The 15664-nt window shown below is 35.3% G+C and overlaps 1 protein-coding gene across 3 annotated transcripts in view; it reads right to left on the bottom strand.

Annotated features, from left to right (window-relative positions):
• The window catches only part of IQCM (IQ motif containing M), a 468312-nt gene that overhangs the window by 65303 nt on the left and 387345 nt on the right, over positions 1-15664 (bottom strand). For all 3 annotated transcript variants that reach the window (XM_045466083.1, XM_045466099.1, XM_045466092.1), the window contains exon 13: positions 11952-12113. In XM_045466083.1, the coding sequence (XP_045322039.1) occupies positions 11952-12113 (162 nt within the window). The remainder of the gene's footprint in view (positions 1-11951; positions 12114-15664) is intronic.

Below are 15664 nucleotides of genomic sequence, written 5' to 3'. Positions count from 1 at the left end.
GCCCAGCGTCCTCCTAGGCCACCATCTTCCCTAAACTCCTGTTTTTAACTTTTAAACTGCAGTTTTAATTGAATTACGCACCAATATTACCGTATGGAAATATTTAAATATGACTATATATTTACCATTATAAGTGAGATTCACCTTACTGTTTTATGTTTTAAAACATTTAACATTTAGCATTTCGTGTAAGGCAGGTTTGGTGGTAATGAATTCCCTCAGCTTTTGCTTATTTGGGAAAGTCTTTATTCCTCCTTTGTTCCTGAAAAACTGCTTCATCAAGGATAGAATTCTTGATTGACATTTTTCTTTCAGTATTTTGAATCATCCCATTCTCTCTCAGTCAAAAATGTCTCTGTTGAGAAATCTGCCTAAAGTGTTATGGGGGGAGGGATGTAACCTCTTGTATGTAAATTCTCTTTTCTCTTGTTACTCTTACCATTTGTAATTTTGTCTTTGACTTATGAAAATATAATTATTTGTCTCAGTGTAACCCTATTCAGTTTCAACTTATGTAGCATCTTTTCAGCCTCATGAATCTGGATACCCATTTCTCTCCCCAGTGCTGGGAAGTTTTCAGCAACTATTGCTTTAAATGTATTTTATATCCTTTTTTCTTCCTCTTCTCCTTCTGGAATTCCAATAATGGAATATTTTCTCTTTTCATTGTGTCCCCTAATTCTTGTAGGTTTTCTTCACTCTGTTTTATTAATTTTTTTTCTTTTTTTCCCCTCTGGGTAATATCCTAGCCTCCAGGTCACTTATTCTTTCTTGTGCATGGTTAAGTCTACTTTTGAAACCCTCTATTTATTTCTTAAATTCAGTTATTATATTTTTCAACTCTAGGATTTTTTTGTTTTTTAACGGTTGCTATTTCCTTGTCAAACTTCTCATTTTGTTTATGCGTTATTCTCCTAATTTCATTAAACTGTCAATGTTTTCCTCTAGTTCATTAAACTTCCTTTAGAGGACTATTCTGAATTCTTCATCTGAAATTTTATAGATCTTCATTTATTTTTTAGGGTCAGTTAATGAAGCTTTATTAGTTTCCTTTGGTAGTGCCATATTTATGATTGTTCACGATCTTTGGCTTCTTATATTGATAACTGTGCTTCTGAGTAATTGGATGCCTCTTCCAAACTTTACAGGTTTACTTTAGCAGGGACAGTTTTGCATCAGTCAGTGCTGTATGGGTTTCTGGGTTTCTGTTGGTAATGTCCTTGGGCAGGTGGGGCCTGCTAATATGGTTTATTTTGGGATGGGGCAACCACTGGAGCTCTAAAGAGGGGGATGAGGGGTTGTGTCACTGGCTGAGAACAGTTGACTAGGACTGCTGAGTTGGTACCCAAGTAATCCTGTAGAATGAGTTCTGCAGTTACCTGGATTCTCTGGTCAGAATCAGGTGGTCAGGACTGGGTAGTATATTCAGTTGTATATGAGGTTTTAAATCAGTTTCACTTCCCTGGCAAGGCTACAGGACAGGACTCAGGCTCTGTACTGCTTGTTGGTTAGGAACCCAAATCAGTCTAGATGTGTACTGAGTCCCCTTGCAGATGAGGCCATTGGTTTTGTTCTGAAGATAGGGGAGTCCACAGACTGTGCTTTCTGTTCAAGCACTGCTGTATGTAGGTTTGCTGAATGGGCTATGCAGTTTCCCATGTTCTCTGGTTAGCTTCCCTGGTCAGATAGGCTGAAGCTTATATTCTGCCACACACAGGGCTACATAGTAGATTATCTGTCTGGAGACAGCAGGAGAAGCAGCTCCAAAGCTGGTAAAGTTCTTTGTTGTCTTAACTCAACCCCACCCACACTGCCCCAAGTTCCCTGACCAGTCTATTGGATTTGCTCTGCAAATTATTGGCTCTGGTCACTTCTCAGCTCAAGTGCTGCTAGGCCAGCACAGCTTCCAGGAGTTGTCACCAGCTTTTCTGGTCAGATGGAGCTAGAAGACATTCTCCATAGTGATTGGGGCAATATCTCAGCTCCCTTGCCTAGGCAGGATTGGGAGAGGCCACTCCAGGCTACTCTCAACTTCCCAAACAGGCTATCAGTTGTGAGGAGCTGGGAGCTATCCTCAGCCTTGGCTATGAATTAGTCCTCTTGACTGTGCATGGCATGGGAACACTCCACACCCAGTATGGGCTTTATGCTGGGGTAATCAGCTCTGATCACCTGCCTCTTGGGTGAAGAACCACTAGACTACACTGCTTTCAGGTATTGTAGCCAGCCCATCTGGTTAAATGGGGCCAGAAGATATTCTCCACAGCAGCTGGGGCTGTGATTCAGCTCCTTGCCTTGGCAATGACAAATCAAATTCTAGAGCTGGCAAAATTTCTCATTTGAGGATCCAAATAAGCAGATCTGCACCCTGCTGAGTTCCCTGGTCAGAGTGTGATCCAAATTTAGTTCTGCAGGTGAGCAACACTGCAGGTTGGAATTACTACTTGGGTACAGCAGGTATCATCAACTTGGTCTGCCAAGATTCACATGTTGGTCGTTGCAAGCCCCTGTCCCTTCTCTGTCTTAGTCAGATTCCTAATGGTTGAGCCTCACAGATTTCCTTCTAATCCTCGTGATGTGAAATTAGAGTAAGGATTCCCATAGAGTGACTCACAATGCTGCAATGGGGCTGCTTGTTGTACCCCCTGGGTTATCTTTTCACTCTGGAGGAAGTATAGGCTCAGAGGAGATCTCTGTGCATTGTGTTGCACTAGCCTGAGAGATGGGCAATGAAGTCAACATATAGCTGCCTCTCTCACCCTTCTAATGCAGTCTGTCTTTGGCCTCACTCTCATGTTCTAGAATTCTCTCAGTAGTGTCTTGTTCTTAAATAGTTCTTGGTTGTTCTTCTTGTGAGGGGGTATGATGTCAAGAACAACTTATGTTGCCTTGTTGCCTTCTTGATGATGTCACTCTGAAATCCTGTTTATGTTTATTGGAGCATAGAACCCAACTTCATGTTATATATAATCACAAAGCTTTTTTATTTATTTATTTTTTTAAATAGAGAATTATACTTTATTTATTTTTATTTTTTTTTAATGTTTATTGATTTTTGAGAGAGAGAGAGAGAGAGAGAGCGAGCAGGGGAGGGGCAGAGAGAGAGAGGGAGACACAGAATACAAAGCAGACTCCAGGCTCGGAGCTGTCAGCATAGAGCCTGATATGGGGTCAATCCCACAAACCATGAGATCATGACCTGAGCCGAAGCTGGATGCTCAACTGACTGAGCCACCCAGGGGCCCTGCACAAAGCTTTTTTTAAAGCACTATTTTAAAATACACCAAGTTTTCCATGAATAAAAGCACAATGTAAAACACAAGACTAAACTCTGTCTTATTCAAAACTTTACCAAGAATTGTTCATTTTGAAATTATATCCCCCAAAAGCAATACTTCTCAAAATATTTTACCTAACAATTCACAACACCTTTGTCATTCTACATTTGTAGCTGTCATATTTATGGTGTTTCTATATATTGCTGCAAACATATGACTATTTTATATATTCTTCTATAATATAGTCATGCCCAAGTATTTATATATCAAAGCACATTTTCATATACCACCTTTCCTTTTATCCTCTCTCATACATACATATATAATAAGGTAAATTTTAAAATATTTGTTATATAAAACGGGTGCTAAGTCTAATAAAGTTGAGACCCATTACTCTAGGACAAATTCTCTCAAACAAGAATATGCTTTTTCTGGTGTTTGAAATAAGAATAAATGGGCATTGAATGAGACTCTCTCCTGTGAGCTTTAATATGTTTCCTTTGTTATATCAATTTTGACTGGCTAGAGACACTTTTATGTGAACTTCCAAATTCTTTATTGCATTCTGAAGTTGAATTTATCACCTAAAATACTCTTTAACACATAAGAACTTACTCTCATCTCTAATTTTATATATTACTTCTATAATTAAAATATGTACTTATTACCTAAAATATTAATTAACTTATGAGGAGAGATTAGAGTGTGTGTGTGTGTGTGTGTGTGTGCGTGCGCGCACGTGCGCATGCTATGTAGTCATAAACTACATTAACTAAATGTGAGAGTGTACAGGCATAAACTTCCAAGAGGTGACTTTATGACACTTGGCACTGTATACTATGTCACCAATTTATCAGGCTTTATAAAACACTGTCTTAGTCTCGTGTAAAAGTTGTACAGGAATACTTTATAAAAGGGGTGTGAGGTGGAATTTCTTTAAACAAACAACTGAAGAGAATGGATCTTTCCAATGTCCTTCCCTTTGCCTATAACACTTTATTATCTACTTACTAACTGTAATCTGTGCTATAAGAACAACTCATATACCATAATCTTTATAAAATCATCTCTCATACAGCCAGATGTAGTCATTCCCTTCTCTTAGGCTCACAATTATACTTAATTGCTTCTGTTATTTCAATTAGCATGAAAGCTTGATTGTTTTTCTTTATGTGCTTATTTATGGAGAATAACATGTCCTCATACTCTTAAGAAAAGTCAAGTGTTTCTACAACTATGGCAATAAGTTACTACAACTTATTTTTAAACCTCTTTAATTAATCAATTACAGTTCGTTAGCTGTGGTGGCAGGTAATGCCCAGAACAAGTTATAAACCTCTTTTATCAACAAGTGATAGCTCAATTCTGGAAACATACTTCTGAAAACCAACCAGTAAGTGAGAGATACTACTTTGAAATCTAACTAATTAGCAAAAGTCCCTCTCTAGTAACACATGTTTGAAGGCCAGTCAATCAGCGACTTGGTCTTTCCTGAGGAACTATACCGTAATCTTTTTTTGTTTTTAAGTTTATTTATTTATTTTGAGAGAGAGAGACAGAGTGCAAGCAGGGGAAGGGCAGAGAGAGTGAGAGAAAATCTTAAGCAGGCTCCACACTGTCATTGAAGAGCCCAACGTGGGGCTCAAACCCACAAACCATGACGTCATGACCTGAGCCGAAATCAAGAGTCAGACACTTAAGCAACTGAGCCACCAGGCACCCCTACCCTAGATCTTATGTCATTTCACTTCCATTGCTAAAAGCCACTAACCACTAACTTGCATGTTGTGTAACAAATTACCCCTACATTAGAAGCTTAAAACAACATTTGTCTCACATAGTTTCTGAGAGTTAAGAATCTGGAGTGGATTTTCTAGGTGGGTCCAGCCACAGTCTCTCATGGGGTTGCAGTCATCTGAAGGACTGATGGGGTAGAGACTCCACTTCCATGTTGCATTACTCACACAGACCTCAGTTCCTCACTGGTTGTAGGTAGATGGCTTCAGTTCATTAGCACAAAGACCTCTCAACAGGTCTGCCTAAGACTTTTATCACATGGCAGCTACCTTTCCTCAGAGAAGCTTATCTAAGAGAAGGCAGGAGTCACAAAATCTCTTTATGAACTAGCCTCAGAGGTAACACACCATCACTTTTTTTTTTTTTTTTTTTGTATTCTGATACAGTATGTGTATTTCCACAAAAGCATGAATACCAGGAGGCACAGATCATTGGGTCCATCTTCAGAGCTAGCTACCACTCTTCCCCCAAACCCTATATAATATCAATAGTCTGCTTTGCTCAGAAAGACTGTTTAACCAGGATAACTCTCACTTACTTAGATGTACAACAAACTGAGCTTGGAGTTTTTATTTCAGATATTGACTGTTGCTGTTAGGCAGGTTCTCCCAAGATTTTTTTTTTTTGAAGATCCTTGTTTTGTGGCATTTTGTTTGACCCATAGACCAATAGAAGTGCTCACTGGGACTGACTGAGCCAAAACACTCTGATAGTGCTTTGGATCTGCTAGAATGTGAACACTTCTAGGGCAGGGATTAAGCTCAAATTATTTTTCAAACTTTATTGCCAAGAACATAATTGACACTTAGTTCATGCTTGTTAAATAAATGGATGCAGAATTCAAATAATAAGACATTAATCCTACAATTTTCATTTTAAAAAGTTCAGAAGTATTGAGTGGTAGATTGCTGTTTAATATGAAACTCACATTTCCTTTAGCTTATAGATCTAATGCCACATCTTAATGTCTTTCGCAAATGCTTCCATCCTGCTTGGTGAAACTGGGTTTTGGGAGAGTGGGAGACATATCTCTGATTTTATCAATGAAGTCCAAGAAAAAAATGGAATTCACAGAGAACACATTCGTTCCATTAAATGAGCAAGACCTCATTCATCATCCTAAAGAATTTGTAATAACTTGACCATAGTTGAAAACCTTTCACCAGATACAATACAGCATTCATTTTTATCTTTCTGTGGATAATTTCTGTGAATGTACTAAATGTTGAAAGTTTTAACCAACTGAACCATCATCTAAAAATAAAATACCATTGTTCCACCAGCAAGTACCCTCATGAAAACATAATCACATAATTTGCCCTTAACAAAGAAAATCAAAGGGACATTAAAGAACATGAAAGTTGAGGCTGCTGATAGTTTATAGTTGGTAAAAAGGGACATCGACAAGTATATATCAAAAAAACTTTATAAGTCCAATTGAATATAAAATATAGTTTTTAGTGATATTATTCTCCTCAAACAAGCAGGTTATCCATAGGCTAAGTAAGACCCTGATATAACCATAGTATGTTTAAACTTATCCAAACTATAATAGACCATTTCCTGTACTTAAGCATATATAAGTGATATAAAATATATGACGCTCCCTTCAAATCAGGATTTGAGTTTTTCATTTTTTAATAATTAATCTTACAGAATACCCCAAAGAACAGGTTAAAAACTCAAAGTAGTTTTAACAAGAGTACAAATGTCTATATCTTAATAAGTTAAGGATAATCAGGACAAGTCAGGATAGCAAGTTTAAGAAGGCAAAATAAATTGCACACATATTAATAGTATAAGAAAATATGGTAAAAAAGGAAAGAATGATGATGGGTAGAAATCCAAATGCTGAGATGTGTGTTTTAAAAGTTTAAAACAAGTGCCTATTTTTATCTTCTTTTATTTTTCCCTATATTCATTTGTTTTGTGTCTTAAATTCCACATATGAGTGAAATATGAGACTCTTAACTATAGAGAACAAACTGAGGGTTGCTAGAGGGGAGATGGGTGGGGGGAATGGCTAAATGGGTGATGGGCATTAAGGAAGGCACTTGGGATGATCACTGGGTGTTATATGTAAGTGAAGAATCACTGGGTTCTAATACTGAACCAATACTACATTATATGTTAACTAACTTGAATTTAAATAAAATATTGGAAGAAGAAAAAAAAAGTTTAAAACAAGTACAGAGATATAAGCAGATTATGTGGTAGCTGTATTATATTCACAATAAATTAGATATATTCAATTATCATATCTTCTGAATTCCATCACTTAAAAGAAATGAGAAAATTTGGAAAATGTTTAGAGAGAAGTACCAAAAGACATTAAGAATTAGAACGAGGCTTCTGAGGAATAATATTTTTAAAGGCCTATTATAGAAAAAGAAAGATTCTTATTAATCTATGCATAGACTTAATTTTGTGGATTGTGAAAAAGTTACAACTGCAATGAACATGTGTAAGAAAAGAAAGTCTTATGTTTCAGAGTAGAAAGTTCTGAGATAGATCATCATCAAAAATCAGACCTGTCAAGGACAATTATGTAATTGCCAGAGTCTAAAGATGGGATTCTCATTTGGCTAATATACATCAGGTCTTGCCTGAAGGCAGTGGAATAAACCGAACAGCATAAAGAGATATCTTTCACTTTTATAATGGGTAACAAAACAGTGATTAGGCCAGGAAATCAGTTCCAGCATTAATTATATAACTTAAATAACCATATGTTATAGGGGTAAGTAAAATGTACTATATGAAGGGCTGGAAATGATATATGAAGAAGTAGTAGAACTAGAGGTCTCTGCTCATTACTCAGGATCTGAACTAATTAGAAACCTTACATTAATATAATAATATGATTCAGTTAAGAATGCACCATTGGTTTGAAAAAGTAATTGAATCATTCATTTGTATTCTCTAAATGATTGTCTTGAGAGATAATGGCTAACCTACTCCTTTCAAGGTATTCCCATTAGAATTCCAGGGGTTCTTAATATAATCTACAGCTTTCAGGTTGAGAATCCACCAAAGTCACAAAAGCTAATGCAGGTGAGAAATAAGTTCAGTATGTCTGCGACAGGCCAGAAGAGCAGTGGGACTCAAGGGCAGACAACTCATAAGGAGAGATAACAAAAGACACATTAAAAGACCAGCCTTCCAAAAGGCTTGTTAAACTTATTTTCTGTAAATACATATGTTCCTGGAGAAAAAATAAAAGTTTTTAATTCATTGGTCTAAAATGATAAATTATGATTCAGAAGAAATACTTTGTGTATTTAAGCAATTTGAAGGTATGACTTATGCTGCATTCCAGTGACACTCAAACCATTATGATAGGAATTCTGAGATATAAAAACATGGATATAATGATACTTTTAGAGTATGTATGGTCTTAATACTACCTAATTTGTTAGCAACCCATGCCATTTATAGAACATTCAGTAATTCTATTACTACTCCTCAGTTCTTGCTGATGATACTTCCCTAAATTACAGAGTGAAATCAATAAACAGGAGTGCCTACATGGTGGAGTATTATTAATGGTGGAACACATAATAAATTCCCAGAGCTAACTTCCTTAAAATGTTTCTAGCAGAGCAGATACTGAGTTTCAGAAAGTGCTTCTGTAATACACTAATCTTTCTCAAGGCAAATGCTGAAAACTATTTTGTCTATCAGTTTAATAACAACTGTAATTCAAAAAAATGCGAGACCTTGGTCACTTACAAAAAGGGAAAAGGTAAGCATAAAACTTCAGAAGATAGAGTCTTTAACTTACAAAATAATGCCTCTTGCATGTTTCCTTTATGTTTGTTTTATTTGCAACAAATGTTCACAAATGGGCTATAAACAATGAACACAAATCTTTGGAATGATATGGATTCCACTGTGGGAATGTTCAGGTGGAAAACAGCAAAGAGAAGATAAATTGCAACAGGGTCTTGATTCATCTTATAAAGCCTGAAGCCCTCAATCTTATTTTTCATAATTTTCCTTCTCTTTTCCTCCTCTTCTTCCCCTATGTTATCTATCAGAACAGGGTACTTAAATATGCCATTATATACACTAGCCCAATGAGACTGTGCTAAATCTGTGGCTCTCTATAGATAAGTTCTAAAATGCTGAATCTAAAACTTAAAATCATTTCTCAAAATTATTACCAAAATACAAATTTCACTATCTTGGTTCTTTAAATTAATTTTATAGCTTTATTGAAGTGTAAATGAAAACTGCACATGTTTAAAGTATAAAATTTGATGAATTCTGACATATGTACATATACATGGAACTATCACCATGATGAAGATAATAAACATTACCATCATCCCTGTCACAACCCATCACATCTCACTTCCACGTCCCAACCCAATCCCAGGTAAACATAGATCTGCTTCTGTCATAAGGTTTAGTGTTCATTATCTATAATTTCATAAAAATGAACTCATACTCTTATCCTCTTTTTTTGGAGGGGGGTCTGGTTTCTTTTACTCAGCATAATTCTTTTGAGATTCAGCCATGTATCAATACTGTCAATAGTTTGTTCTTTCATATTGCTGAGTAGTATTCTGCATGGATATATCGCAATTTGTTTAGCCTTTAACCTGTAGATAGACATTTGAATTGTTTCTACTTTGAGTCTTTTACCAAAAAAGGGATCCATGGATATTCATGTACAAGTCGTTTACAGATGTATACATTCTTTCGTCTTGGATAAATATCTAGGAGTGGTATGGTTGGGTCATAAAACAGGTTTATGTTTAACTTTTTAAGAAAACATCAAATTATTTTGCAAAGTGTTTTTACCATTTTACATTTGCACTGGCAGAATATTAAAGTTGCTACACATCCTTGCCAACACTGGGTGTGTTCAGTCGTTTTAATTTTAGTCATTCTAGTAAGCATGTAGTGGTATCGCACTGTGTTTCAATTTACATTTCCCTAATGAGTAATAATGATGCACATCTTTTTTGGACTTGTTTGTCATTCATATAAATCCTTTTTTCTTTTTCTTTTGTATTTATCTTGAAAATTTTATTTACAGTAAAATTCACTCTTTTGTTATACAGTTCATTTTGACTAATTTTTAGAGCCCTATGACCATTATCATAATCAAGAGACAGAACAATCCCATCACCCAATGAACTCCCTCATGCTGCCTCTTTGCAATCAAATCCTCCCACCAGCTGTAAGCCCTGGAAATCACAGGACTGATCTCTGTCCTATAGTTTTGCTTTTTCCAAAGTGTCATTTAAATAGAATCTATATATAGCCTATGAATTTGGATTCTTTCACTTAACATGATGCATGTGAAATTCCTGTTGTTGTATCAATAGTTCATTCCCTTTTATAGGTGAAAAATATTTCATTGTGTAGATGTAAAAATTTTCATTTACCACCTCACCAGCTAAAGAACATTTATGTTGTTTCCAACTTTTGGCAATTATGACTAAAGCAACTATATACACTTATATACAGGTTTTTGGTAAACGAATACTTTCATTTTTCTTGGGTAATTACCCAGGACTTAGATGGCTGGGTTATGGATACAGTACTGCAACTTTATAAGAAAGTACCAACAAAATATTCATAAATTGATTATATCATTTTACATTCCCAACAGCAATAAATGAGTGTTTCAGTTGCTCTACATCCTTGCCAGACTTGGCACTGTCATATTTTCAATTTTATTTTAGTCTAATAGGTGAGTATTCTTGTGGCTTCAATTTGTATTGCCCTAGTTACTAATGATGTTGACCATTTTATATAAAACTTAAAGAGAAATCATTTCATGTGCTTATTTGCCATCTATGTATCTCATTAGTCTATTTGGTTTTTACCAAAATACAAAGGTAATTAACAGAAGGATAGTCTTTTCAACAAATAGTGCTAGCATATTTGGATATCACCATGTTAAATTTAAGAAAAAAAAAGAACTTCAATCTATGCCTTGAGCCAAGTACCAAAAAAAAAAAAAAAAACAAAAAACACTCAAAACAGATTATACACTGAAATATAAAACCCAAAAGTATAAAATTTTCTGGAGGAAACCCTTGAGACCAGAAGTCTGGCCAATTTTCTTGGCTATCACAACAAAAACATAAAGAATACAGTAGTAAACTGAATTTCATCAAAATTAAAAACTTCTCTTCAAAACATATTATTGAAAGATAGAAAATACAAGACACAGACTAGGAGAAAATATTTTCAAAGAATATATCTTAAAGGATTTATATTCAGAATATCTAAAGGACTTTCAACACTCAATAATAAAAGATATATATTAAAAAATGGTCAAAAAATTTAACATGGACAGTTGGCTGATGATGATATCCAATGCCAAATACATGAAAACATGCTAAATATCATTATCTCCTGGAAAAATGAAATCCACATCAGAATACCAATACTTCTCTATTAGGATGGCTAAAATTAGAACAACTAATTATACCAAGTACTGATGTGGAGCAATTGCAGCTCTGAAGTCTGCAGGGGGCGGGGGGCACGGGATACGAAATGATAGAACTGCTTTGGAAAACAGTTTGGTTAAGAGAAATGCTAGGATAGGTCTATCCACGATCCTGTGCATGAATGAATGTTCATAGTAACTATCCGTAGAGTATCACATTTTTGAAAGCAACACAAATGTCCATCATTAGGTGAATGAATAATCACAGTGTGTTTCTGCTTTCTAGAGAAACACCAAAGTGTAATACAGACACTTTTTAAACTGCAGGAATAATACTTAAGAACTAAAATGAATACTCCCCAGGGCCTAGATATTACACTACATCATCTAAGTGACAAATAAGAGTTAGATAAAGGGTCATTTCTTCTATAATATAAAAAAAATAATAAGATTCAGCATCTTACCTATATATTTATATCCTTCTTCCCCATTTACTATGGGTCTCAGCCAAGTTGACCTAAGTCGTATATTTTTAAACACATGGGCACCTTGAGGAGGATAGAGTGTAAATAACATTTCAATCACATTGTACTTCTTGAGGAGTTGAGAATATCTGTCACGGTCTTCTGTAAAAAAAAAAAAAAAAGAATATATATTTTTTAAATTTTAGACATTTTGCAAAAATGTCTAATGTATTTTTAAGGGATGCATATTAGAAACTATTTAATAATTTGAATGCTAATGGTTATGTTGACAACTTGGGTTTTCTTTAGTCAGAGGTATTTCACCAATAATCTTACTGTGCAGATAATTCCTAGCAAAAATTAAGGAGTAATGGGTTTACTAATATCATCTTTAAACACTATCAGTTTAAGTAGTATTGTTAACAGGTATGGAAAAAAGTAAAGTAACCAATGAATAGCATTTATATTATACATAATATAACTATATATATATTTGTAATTTCTATTAAACAATGGAAATCAGATTAATCTGACAAAAATGTTGACTAAATGTAGAGTTCTCTAAAGTGGAATGACTAAATTAATATTCCTAGGCTATGGTCTTTAAGAAAATACAATGATGTGTATACAAATATTTATTTTATTTTTTTAATGTTTACTTATTTTTGAGAGCGAGAGCAAGCAGGAGAGGGGCAGAGAGAGAAGGAGACACAGAATCCGAAGCAGGCTCCAGGCTCTGAACTGTCAGCACAGAGTCTGATGTGGGACTCAAATCCACGAACAGTGAGATCATGACCTGAGCTGAAGTTGGACACTTAACCAACTGAGCCACCAAGGCACCCCATACAAATATTTACATGCCACTTACTATATAGAAGGAATTGTTCCAAGTTCTTTTAAAAACTAATACATTTAATTTTCATAAAACATTTATAAAACATATCTTATTATTTCCATTTTACATGAGGAATTTGAAATGCAGAGAAATTAAGTAACTTGCCTAAATCTTGCATTCTGTAAATGATGCAAATAGGCTTTGGATTATCTAAGGAAGCTCTCATTTGCAAACATATAATTCTCAACCAAACATAACCTGCATTAGCTAGTAGATGAGAAAACTAGAATTCAAAAATAATTGGAACTGTAGAGTGAAAAATCTTTGGTTATGGACCCTGGGCCTCTGGGTGGTAACTTCAGTTTTTGGTTGATAAACTAGTGCCTAAAATTCAATAAGACAATCTCTTGAGCAATGAATTCAAAGTAACTCTACCTAGAAACGTCTCAAACAAAAGAGAAATACTGATGTAAACCTTCACTTATAACCCTGTTACATTTTCTTTCTTTCCTTCCTAATTTCCTCCCTTTCTTCTTATATTCCTTTATTTTGTTAAATAGCATATTTTGTGGTAGAGTAAGTATAAGACAATATGACATAATGCTTGAATGATTAAGAAAGTAGATTTGTTGGTGGGTAGTGTGCCAGGTATCAATCTATTACCTCACTCCTAATCCAACTTTCACAGTCCTGCTTCTGAGACTAGAACACTTCACCATAAGGCACAATTTTAAGCATCTTACATAGAGAGCAAAGAAGGGAACTAGATGAAGGGGCTCTTCCTGGTTCTGGGTTCTTCTGCAAGCCCAAGCAGTGCACAGTGGCCACCAGTGTAGGGCACTTTCTGGGTTGTGTCTCCTGGAACACCCCACACACATACACTGGGAACTTCCTACCAAGTTCCATGGTGCAGCACCTTCCCATAAATGGGCTCCCAGTGAGTTCCACAGTGTGACACCTCCCTATGGACAGTTCCCCAAGAACCCCAGAAAATGCCTTCCCTGTGAGTTCCCCTAGCCTCCTACCTCAGTGAACTTCTTTGCCATTCACTGGGCCAAAGCTATGCTCTCTCCAAGAAGATGTGGCTTCTGGGAGGTGGGGGCACAGTGGAGGAAGAAACTCTTTAAAATTTGTTCTCTCCAAAGGTGCTCTGCTTCAGACCTGGAGTACCAGCCACTCCCTGTATCTGCTCTCCTCAATTCTTTGCAGTTCCTTTCACGCATTAGTAGCACATCATAATTAATGATTCTTTACATTAAACTGTTCCTGCTCAAATTACTGTGTACTTTCTATTTCCTAACTGGACCCTGGCTGATACAGACAGACCTGGGCCCTAATTTTCAAAACATCATTAAGAGCTGTGAAATATTAGACAAATCAGTTTATCTTTAGGTGATAATATTGACCTTATAAAATTATTGTTAGGATAATCCTAACATTTAAGTGATATAAGATATATAAAACATTCATATGTCACCATGTCATATGTACTAGATGAATGTGTTACCAATTTTCATCTACTATTATTTCAATAATAGAAATGATGAAAGAGTCAGAAAATAATAAATAATATGTTATCTCATCTTTCAATTATACACATCTTAGGGACTTTTCTGCCTCCTTTTAAAAGGGAAAGTTTAAAATTGTTCCCTTGCAACTAACAAACAAACAAAACAAAGAAATGAAAACCCAGACATCCTCACATATGTGAACAGATTACATGTAGATTTAGAAATCTATAGATGATATATATATATATATATATATATATATATATATATATATATATATATCTGTCAACACCTGCCAACATCATCTGTCAACAGAAGAAAGGAGGCTTGAACTATTATAAAACCAGCGCTAAAGAGTGAACCTGTTGTACTTTTTTGCTCATACTTCTTCAAGAAGTTGGGGAGGTGATGCCTGGGTGGCTTAGTTGGTTAAGTGTCTGACTTCAGCTTCAGGTCATGATCTCACCGTTCGTGAGTTTGAGCCCCTCATTGGGCTCTGTGCTGACAGCTTAGAGCCTGGAGCCTGCTTTGGATTCTTTGTCTCCCTCGCTCTCTTCCCCTCCCCCACTCATGCTCTGTCTCTCTGTCTCTCAAAAATAAACATAAAAAATGTTTAAAGAAAGAAGTTGAATGGGGGGCTTTTCATGCTGGAGGGGGCTTCCAAAGTTGTAAGGGAGTCTAAGGATGCAGCATTACATCATGATGAGAAGTCACATAGCTAAATAAAACATAAGACTGAAATTTTCCATGATACACAAAATAAAGAAACAAAATAGATCAGAATTTCTCTCTTTGAAACCATAAAGAAAATGAAAGCAGGAAAGACTAGCAATAATAGCAGTTATTTAGTGTAAAAAGATAAAACCGTACTTAAGGTTTCTCCCCTCCCTAACACTTATATCTTTCTAACTCCTTTAGCCTGAAAAGGGTGTTTAGTAATATAGCTTGATAGGATTATGCTTATTGGTTTTAATAAGCACTATATTTTCCATAAAAACAAATGTTTCCATCAAACAAAATAAAATGCCTACACTAAAATCTCTGTAGTGGTAAATGTAGAGCTACAACTTTTTCTTACTGGCTTAGCTCAGAGTCCTGCTAATGTCACCATTTACCAACAGGTAACACAAATGATATGATTTCTGAATGACTGTACCTTCCTTCATAATATCAAAGTTGATTACAGATAAACATTTTTAGTTATAGAAAACATATAATTTGTAAAACATGTTATCTTTTTATTACATATGTCAACACAAGATAAAATCAGGGATTTAACTTTTGTTGCTGATATTGATAATTTTTGTTATTTATTGGAGCACCTTCCTTTGAATGCACTGCTAAGCCAATATTGCCATACTGGATTC

Source organism: Leopardus geoffroyi, chromosome B1, assembly GCF_018350155.1.
Source record: "Leopardus geoffroyi isolate Oge1 chromosome B1, O.geoffroyi_Oge1_pat1.0, whole genome shotgun sequence".
Classification (NCBI taxonomy): domain Eukaryota; kingdom Metazoa; phylum Chordata; class Mammalia; order Carnivora; family Felidae; genus Leopardus; species Leopardus geoffroyi.
Note: the sequence above shows the minus strand (reverse complement) of the source record. Positions and strands in the feature narration are given on the sequence as shown.